Source organism: Dasypus novemcinctus, chromosome 6 (assembly GCF_030445035.2).
Source record: "Dasypus novemcinctus isolate mDasNov1 chromosome 6, mDasNov1.1.hap2, whole genome shotgun sequence".
Taxonomy (NCBI): domain Eukaryota; kingdom Metazoa; phylum Chordata; class Mammalia; order Cingulata; family Dasypodidae; genus Dasypus; species Dasypus novemcinctus.
Window position 1 is genome coordinate 52,087,915 of NC_080678.1, and position 9,800 is coordinate 52,097,714.

The 9,800-nt window shown below is 42.1% G+C and overlaps 1 protein-coding gene across 4 annotated transcripts in view; it reads left to right on the top strand.

The window, feature by feature from the left end:
• Positions 1-6,680, top strand: part of LOC101414075 (lysosomal acid lipase/cholesteryl ester hydrolase-like) — a 36,715-nt gene extending 30,035 nt beyond the window's left edge. For 3 of the 4 annotated variants that reach the window (XR_011649024.1, XR_011649025.1, XR_011649026.1), the window contains 3 exons: positions 4,484-4,555; positions 4,818-4,914; positions 5,403-6,680. Coding sequence is in view for 1 of the 4 variants with exons in the window: in XM_071215784.1 (XP_071071885.1) it covers positions 4,484-4,555; positions 5,403-5,427 (97 nt within the window). In the remaining 3 variants the exon portion in view is untranslated. The remainder of the gene's footprint in view (positions 1-4,483; positions 4,556-4,817; positions 4,915-5,402) is intronic. The other variant, XM_071215784.1, reaches the window with a different exon arrangement.
• The last annotated feature ends 3,120 nt before the right edge of the window (positions 6,681-9,800 follow it).

The window sequence follows — 9,800 nt, forward strand, 5'->3', positions numbered from 1 at the left end:
TCTCTGGACTTACCACTCAGGAGCCAGAAAGGAACCTGCGAGGCTTCAGCTCCTTGTTGTGAAGGTCAGCTGCATTTCAGATGTCAGTGACTCAGTGACAGATTGCTGAGGTTTAGCCCAGGGGCACCTGCAATGGAAAGTAGTGCAGTACATGCTGCATAGCACACTTTCACCTTTTAAGGTGTCCTGGACCCTTTGAAAATCCTCACATTTGCACATTCATTCAGGCTCCTGCTTTTCTCCTAATCACATGTCTGTTTACAGTCACTTGTTTTCTTTCTAGACCTACCACCAAAATTCCCCTACCTTTTTTTTTTTTTTTTTGTAGTTGGGATATTTTCTTTCTTCTTTTATTTTCTTATACTTTTCCCTCTAACTTTTCTGAGCCTTTTCCCCTCTACCCTTGAGGACATTTTGCCAGAAAGGGTGAAATTCTGTCGCCTCAGCAGTTAGTGCACTCCTAAGGATGTGTGGAGGGTGACTCAGCTGACTGAAGGCACAGGCTGGCTATGCTCTAGCTCAGTGACCTTGCAAGCGCCTGATTCTCAGATCCTTGGCAAAGTACCCATGACCACCCCCTAGCCTAGCAGGAGCCCTACTCTTGTTCTGGCCCCTTTTATGTGGCAGCTGACTGGAGTCAGGGTTGCAGGCTGAGTTCCCCAGCACAGCTCTCTTGCCCACTTGTTACCTTGTGACTTTAGGCTCTACTTACTTTGGAATTTCTTTCATAACCATTTCCAAAGCCCAGACTCCCTGCAGAAGGCAGCCTTGCCCTTGACCCTTGTGCCTTCTGTGTCATCTCTTTGCCAGGAAAATAGCTGCTTGGCAGAGTGACTTCACAGGACTCTTTCCTTGATCCCGCCTCCTCTGGGCTGTTGGCCAGAGGCTGCCACCCTGCCTGTCGGGGACCCCTTGGTCAGGCTGCTCCAGGAGGCAGCCCCAGTGCCTGCTGGGAGTGGCTGCTGAAGGTGGGCGGGGCCTGGCTGTTGGCGGCTGAAAGCCCCAAGTCAGGTGTGGATTTTGGAGGTTCCTATGGTATGAGCTGGGAGGTGCCCTCAAAGGCCATTTTATTCACAGTACAGTCAGAAGTTTGCTTTTTGCTTAATTAACATTCCATTATTCATTTACAAAACCTAGATCTTTACTTGTCTGTTAAATTTAGTTTACAAATGTTATTCTCATTAGAGCCTGACAAGTTCCAAAGAGCCCCAGAGCTGAGACTCTCGTTTCTCTCTCTGGCCCTCTTGCGGGCCCTGCCCGAAGCCCCAGTGCTCATTCCTGTGTGAAGCCTGGTTCTCGTACATCTTTATTGTTGGTCAGAAATACTTAGGGTGCAGGTGAAAATGTGGATTCTTGGTCCCTCCTCAAGATCTGTTGAAACTCAGAATTCCTAGGGAGTGTGTCCTTGGGATCTGCATTTTTAATAAGTGCCCCAGCTGACAATGTACTCCATTGTGTGCAACCTAACTTTAAAAAAAAATTCCTGGTAAAATACTCCTTAAAACATTGTAAAAAGGACATTTAATATAAAGTTTGCACATATTTTAGAAAGTATGTGATTGCAAAGAAGAAAAACCACCTTGTGTGTACCACCCAGGGGTAGTAGTGTAGTATTTTGGTATAATCTTACAATTGTTTGGTATAGTCATTCCCATTACTAAAGTAGGATCACAGGACATGCACTTTCTGTAACATTCCTTCTTATTTAATGAAATAGCATTGTATTTGTTAGATACAGGCTGAGTTGCTGTATCAGAGACACAGAAATACAGCCACTGAAGCAATTTCTTTCTCGTAATACAGAGATCAGTGGTCTGGGGTGGTGGTGGAGGGGTGTGGGTGTGTACTGCAAAATCATGCAGGGACTAATGTACTCCACACTGTAGCTCTGCCATCCTTGGGTGCTGTCTTCCTCTGCCTGGGTGAAGCTGGGTCATCTCCATGTCCGTTCCACAGGAAGTGGGGAGCGAAGAAGGGCAAGGGCCTTGATGTTTAGGAGGTAGCTCAGAAGTGAGCCAGATGGCCATGCCTAGTTGTGAGGGGGGTGGGAGGTGTGCTTTCTACTGGGTGGCCAGGTGTTCAGTGAACACCTGAGTGGTTCTAGCACTGAAAGCAGGAAGGCAAGAATGGACGCTAGGGGTGACAATGTCCAGGTCAAAACTAAATTTCAAAAGTATTCCTAATGCAGAGAAAGTTTTCCATTGCATGCATTTTTTCTCCTCCTCTTCCTCTTCTTCCTCCTCCCTCACCCCCTTCTGCCTCTCACTACTCCCCCACCATCTCTTCCTCATTATAGACTCTTTGCAATATCAAACCATCCTGGGAATATATTGTGTTATATTGTAGTATAGATATGTCTTTATACATTAGGCAGTTTGTTTTTCTTAGGATACACTTGAAGCAGGAGACTTAGTCGTCAGACTGTTGGACTATTTTGAAGACTTCAATACATATTGTATTATAAAGAAGTACTATTTACATTTTTATTAGCAATTGAGAGTTAAAAATAACTTTCTAAATGTCACTTTAAAACTGTGTAAGCTAATATTACAATTATTTCCACCTGGTCTTCAGCCACATGTTGTTACATAAGTGTAACCATAGTACCTACTGTGTTTCAATTTCTGACTATTTCCCACTTAATATTATTTATAAACATTCTTTAGAAACAGTTTTCTGTTTCTATCTTATATTTATATTTATTATTATGGCATAGCATACTGTTTGTGTATATTGTTGTAACATAATGCAATTAACCAAGTATCTATTAAAGAACTTTAGCTTATTTTCGTGTTTTTGTTACTATAAGCAAACTTTTCCATATTTCCCTCCTTCTGAGGTGCCTTTTCAAGTGAATAGTTTTTGAAGTACTAAGGTGACTCTCAGTACAAATTTCAAGCTTAGAAATTTAGCATGAATGATAGACAAGTTTTCCCTTTATATTCATACTCAACTTTACATAAATGCTGTAATACAGATTTGACCAAGTGGCAAATTCATGTCTGAGTACAGCAGCAGAGCAGCTCGCATTGAGATATTTCACTGATAACTGGAGAGGAAGCATGTGTCCTAAGAGGTGCTGTAAATCCATATTTTGTTCTGATTGTTAAATGTGCCACATATATTTAATATCTGTCATTTGAAATAACAAAAGCAGATGCTAAAATTTCTCCTTTAGCAATCCTCTGTGGTATCTAATTACACTACCTTTTATTATATCAGACAGTAGAATTGTATGCAATTGATAAGGACTGAAACTTCACATACATCAAAAGCATGGTTGGCTATCTCTTTGTACCAGTTAATGTGGTACCATCATGTGGTCAAAACTTACACATAGTTTCCAATTCATTAGGAATGCCAGTTATGGATTTAATTCTAGACATATTTTTAACTTGGGGGTCTGGGGGAAGTATGGCTTTGCATTATTCCAAATTTTTAAAAATAAGTGACTTTGGGAAGCAGACTTGGCCCAATGGATAGGGTGTCCTCCTACTACATGGGATGTCTGCAGGTCAAACCCCGGGCCTCCTTGACCCATGTCAAGTGCTGGCCCATGCGCAGTGCTGATGCGCGCAAGGAGTGCTGTGCCATGCAGGGGTGTCCCCCGCGTAGGGGAGCCCCACGCGCAAGGAGCGAGCCCTGTAAGGAGAGCTGCCCAGCACGAAAGAAAGTGCAGCCTGCCCAGGAATGGCGCCGTGCACCCAGAAAGCTGACACAACAAGATGATGCAACAAAAAGAAACACAGATTCCTGGTGCCGTTGATAAGGATAGAAGAGGTCACAGATGAACACAAAGTGAATGGACTCAGAGAGCAGACAACTTGAGGTGGGCTGGGGGGAAGGGGAGAGAAAGAAGTTAAAAAATAAAAAAGTGACTGTTAATAGTTTTATATTGGACTCTTGTAAATATGCATATGTTAGAATTGTAAATAAGATATCAACCCATGACTTTAATCTCCCCAACTAGGTGCAAGTCGTACTGACCTGCAGTACAATTTGGTGATTACACCTGCTCTGGTACGCAAAAAAGAAAAAGTGTTACATTATTGACAAATAAAGAAATAGCATTACTAGACAAGTAGGATGGGTATATAGAACACATGATGCTTTCTTATCAATATTTTCTTTCCCAAGAAAAGAGTTATTCTCTGAAAAAGTTTAATTCAAATTTAAGCAGAAAACATCATCTAAAGGTCATCCAATGGAAGCAAGTATTGGTCTAGTATAATTCAAAGCATATGTTTGTAGCTGCTTTTATGTGCCCTCTTATAGCTCCTGTCCAATTATACTATGAAAAATTGAGTCATGTAGTAAAGGAAAGTGAAAAAAAGTTACTTAATTTTAAATTACAGTTTGGAGATAAAGAGTAAATGTGGTCTATATAAAATAATTTCTGAGGCTGTGACTAAGTCTAGCAACCTATGAGGTTATCTCAAACTTCTGTATCAGATAACTTTTTCCCAAACTGTCTTCCTTTCAGGCTATTAAATTCCAAAAGTTTCAAGCCTTTGACTGGGGAAGCAGTGCCAAGAATTATTTCCATTACAGCCAGGTAAAGTCTTCAAAGTCTTCAGAATAAAATGGGCCTGAAAACTCATCAAGGAAGCCAGCCTGGGTTACTGGGTTCTGATGGGGTTCATTACTATGGGAAGTATTTGGGAGAGTTAGACAGGAACGTGTTTGTGTTTCCTCATTTGATTCTAAAACAACACAAGCCCTGTGGTGGGTGTTGTGGGATGGGCCTCTCCTCCTTGCCCTGTCGTGGGCAGTAAATATGAATCTCCACTGTGACATGTCATTTCATCTTACTACAGACACGGACTTAACAGTCAGACCATCCTAGGGTTGTGACCTGCTGGCTCTGGCGCATTGGCCTCATTACATTGCCTAGGCCTCCTTTTCCACATACAGGTAAAATCACCATTTTTGAGTGCTGAGTGTATGGTGCATTTCCCCTGCCTCCTGTACAATTGGTGTGATTATCTCAGATGTACAGATGAGGAACCTGATGTTTAGAGAATTTTTACAGCCTGCCTTCCATCCCCAAGGGAGAACATGGGAGGCTTTATTGCCAAAGCACCTTCCCAAGCCCTTGGTTCCTCTACTTGCCATCTGGTAGGTGCGGAGAGCTGTGCCTCTCACAGGGGACCCGGCCCCATCATGGTGCCCCATGTGGCATATGGTAGCATCTCAATGACTAGCAGTCTTTATCCTTCACTGTGGGTTTGGTTTTTTGATTGTTCTGGTAATGGTAATTGAAAAGGTATCCTGATAGAGATTTTCAAAAGTTTATCTCTTCTACTCACATCAAAGTGACTACATGTTTAATGAAGACTATTCTTTGTGATTTTGAAAATTAAAAAAAAAACAAGCCCCCCTGTTTCTTTTTTAAATTGTAGAGTTACCCTCCCACTTACAACATGAAAGACATGCTGGTGCCGACTGCAGTCTGGAATGGGGGACATGACGTGCTTGCAGACATCAAAGATGTCAATGTCTTACTGACCCAGATCACCCGCTTGGTGTACCACAAGACTATTCCTGAATGGGAGCATCTCGACTTTATCTGGGGCTTGGATGCCCCTTGGAGGTTGTATAATGGAATTATTCATCTAATGAGGAAATATGAAAGCCAGACTTAAAAGATGTAGAGTTCTTTCCCAGGTCTTTTTTCTTTTTATATCCAAGGAAATTGTGAGACTTTGAAGATTCCAAATTCTCTCCCTTGAGGATTAGAAACTCACTAGCTATTTTTGTTTTTTGTTTAAGTAAAATCACCAGCTGATTAAGGAATTAATGTCTCAACTATAGTGTTGTTTCTTTAAGTCTTTGTGAAAAGATACTTATAATCATTTTGCATATCCTTCCCATTTAAAATGCGATGTATTACCTTTTTATTCCCACCAAAGACAAATTACACGTGTTTGGCTTTTTAAACTGATGTTCATTAATAAATAACTTGAGAAAATCTCAGTGTAAAAGTATCTAGCTTTCATCTCCTTGCTTTCCCATCTAAGGATTTGTATTTATGCACCTAAGTGATACTTTTTTCATGCTTATTCAGTAGGTACAGAGTTAAATGCAGTGAAATCCCAGCTGCGCCAGTTACAAAGATCCCATGATGAATTTTATTTATCAAACTTGCCTGCGATAGCTGTGAGTTACTAAATGGTTAAATGGCTCAGGCCAAGCAAAATAATCTGCTGAAATCTTTGAAAACTAATTGCACTGAATCCCATAGAGAGACTTTATCACTGGTTACCAGCTGGTTTTCTTTTAACCAGCTTCTCTATCTCAGTAATGATGTCATGGTGCAGAAAAACCCTGTGGCTGCCCATGAGAAGAGCGTCCAAGTTTTATTTTACACAAAAAAATGTGACCATAACTGTTTTCACACCAAGATTCAGGGACTTGTTTTCTTTTTGCAGTTGTATGTTCATATTTCTAGTCCTGATTTGCATCCCTATGCCAGGAAGCCCATGTTCACATACTTTTCGTGCAATGTTGCCTTACAGTACTCTCAGGTGGACAGATGTTTTTGTGATATAGTTACTTTAGCTTTAATAACAGTATTTAGTATTGGTTAATATATGCAAGCAGAATACTACTACTTTGTAACATTTAAGTGTCTTATTTAAAGGTTTCAATAAAACTCAGTGAGCCTCAGGCCTGAAGAATTGTGTGTATGTGGTTTGTCCATGATTTAATTGCCTTTTTATTCTTCCCTTTTCCTTTTGGCTGGACTTAAATCTTTCTTTCTCATCTTTTCCCAGTCCTTACTCATTGTAAGTCTTGCTGCTACTGCTCATGAACATCTGTTCCTCTCTTTTGGGGAGGAGACCACAGTCTCAAGAGTAAGGAAGGTTAGAGATGTTTTGAAACACTAGCTTCATAAGTTATCCTGTGGGCACCACATTAGTGAGGCTGTGCGTGGAGACTTGGCAGCCCTCAAACCCCATGCAGGTAGCCCATGGGCTGCAGGCAGGACCGTGGATTTGAGGACTGTTGCTCCAACTCCTCCTCTGTTGTAGAGATGGGGCAACTGTAGTAGTCAGATAAAGGGAACTGATTCAAAATACCAGAAATCTGTCAGCTTTTAAAAAGGGTATTTATTTGGAGTAGACACTTAGAGTTATGAGGCCCTAAAGAGTCCAACTCAAGGTGCCATTAAGAGGTACTTTCTCCCCCAAAGTCTGTTGCCATCTGTAAATGTAACTTGGTGGATGATGTCCGCTAGTGTTGCGCCGCCTTCTTGTCTCTTAAGGCTCCATGGTCCCACCTTCTTCCAATCTCAGCTGTAGGCTGTCCTAAGGCTCATCACTCTTCCTGAGACTCATTTCTTTCCAGGCTCAGCTGCTCTGTTCTCTCCACAAGGTCAGCTGTAGGCTATCATGCTCATCTCTCTTCCCAGGGCCAAGTCTATGGAGCACTCTCTCTTCCTGCATATCTGCTTCTGTTTTCTCCTTCTCCTTCTCCATGTACTTCCTTCCATGTGAGAGTCTGATCTGTCCCCCCCAAGGGGGTGGGGACTCATCCCTACATGCCCTAATGATGTGGTCAAATAAAAGTCCTAATCTTGATTTAATAACAGAAAAGTGAAACTTCTGAATGTAATACAATCTAATATTCGCAGAGGAACAGATAGTTTACAAACACAATCCAGTATCTACTTTTGGAATTCAGAAACAGTACCAAACTGCCACAGCAAGCAAGGTCAGAAGAGGTAGGTCTCCTGATAGGGCCCCTGGAACATAGACTTGGAGCCCCAGTAAGATCTCTACCACTAGGGTGAGAGTTTGAGGGAATGGGCTATAACTTACTCATCTCTGTCTACCCAGGATCTAACCCAGGGCCTGGAATATAGTGAGTCTCACTAGGTATATATAGATAGACCAAATGTATGAAGAATGAGTGGACTTCTTCATGTAGCTAAGGAACATTAGGTGCTCAAGTAACAGCTGGGAAAGTGTAAGGAGTGAAGTGGTATCAGAGTGATTTTTATTAGACCCAGAGGAAGGAGTAAAAATGTACTAGAAGCAAAGGGTGTGCATCTGCAGGAGGGTGTCCCCCTCTCCTACTGGCCATATGTCCCCAGTGAGCTCTTTTTTTTGCTTGAACCAAGACAAACTGGTTTGGCCAGGCATATGCAGTTTCTTAGGGCTGGGGAGGAAGAGACAGTGAGTGGGTATCTTTTGTGGTCAGTAAAGCTCCCACACACCAGACCATAAGCTGAAGAATGAGTAGGGGCTGCCATCCACTTGCCTGTTTTGCTCTTTGCCTCTTTTCCACATTTTTTTCTGGGGATTCCTTCAGTGTGTGGACCAGTCTAAAGGTGGGGATGTTGCAGTTGGTTCTTAATAGTTGCACATTTGCCTTTTCTAGAGGCTGCTTACCTGTGACACAGTTGCATACACTTTTTGTATCCTTATGACCCTGGCTTCATTGACCTAGTTAACTTAATGACTGAGAGTGTGATGTAAGGTTGGAACTTTTGCCTAAAGAAGTCCTTGGACAGGTTGGTAGGGGCTCTGACTCTGGCTTTGATGTGTATTCTGTGGAACAAAACTCAATATTCCCCCTCAGATCCTGAGAGCAAGGAAAGGACTTATTCTGTCAACTTGGAATTCTTCTCTAAGACATGGGGAAAAGAAGAGCCACCAGATGTCACAATTGAGAAGGAAGAAAGTCATTTTTCCTGTTGCCACAAGAGGGCAGGCTTGGCTGGACTTGCAAACCTTCCCCAGCACCTGTGACTTCATTTTTAGGGAGGCTTTCCTCAGGGAAGGAACTTGGCTGCTTTAGGAGCCAGTTGCGAGTTTGAGGACTGATATGGTCACCTGTGACTGTGGTCATGTTTATCTAGAGTTCTAATTCTTGTCTAATGGATAACATCTGAAAAAATTTCCCAAAGAGTAGCTCTCTCCCAAATGTGACTTATGAAAATAAAATTTTGCCTAGACGGTGAAAAAATGGTCAGCACCACAGGCATGGGTAGGTGGGTGGGGAATGAAGACGGCATTAACCCAGACCTCAAAGTAAAGGTCTAAAATTTAGACTGTTTTTTTTTTATTATTTATTTATTTCTCTCCCCTTCCTCCCAAACTCCCCAATTGTCTGCTCTCTGTGTTCATTTGTTGTGTCTTCTTCTGTGACCACTTCTATCCTTATCAGTGGCATTCATTCAGAGTATCTATTGTAATGTGTTAAGCAGCAGATTCCAAGTCCAATTCCAAATTAAGCAATTAAAACTCTTTTTCTCCAAGATGGTTTTAGTAGTAATAAAATAATGCTTTGTACTTTTACAGTGTGCTTTCAGAGTTTTCCAAGCCTTTTCTGTTTTCTGTACAGGCCAAATAGAGTTTAATGGGGCTGTGGTGGGAATCACCACCCCAGCATCCTTCAAATCCTTGATGGTGGCACTAATTTCTGCAGTTCCTCCCAGAATCCAGTATTGGTTTTCATTTCCTATTTTGCTAGGTAGGGGCAGTTCTAGTGGCTTCCACTTGGCCTTTCCAACCATAATAGACTTCACTCCATGAGTCAGGGATCCAATGTCGGGATTCTGCCAGCTACTGAGTATGTCTATTCCAATTATGCCTTCAGAACTGGGGAAATAACCACAGAATGGGTCCAGGGATGCACCGGTCTGACTGTGAGATGGACATGAGCTAAAACTCTATTAATCACCTGACCTCCATTAGCCCCTACTCTGACTGGTGGACCTCAGTGATGTTTTGGGTCACCTGGAATAAATGCCACTTCTGAGCCAGAGTCTAATCATCCCCAAAATGGCTGAT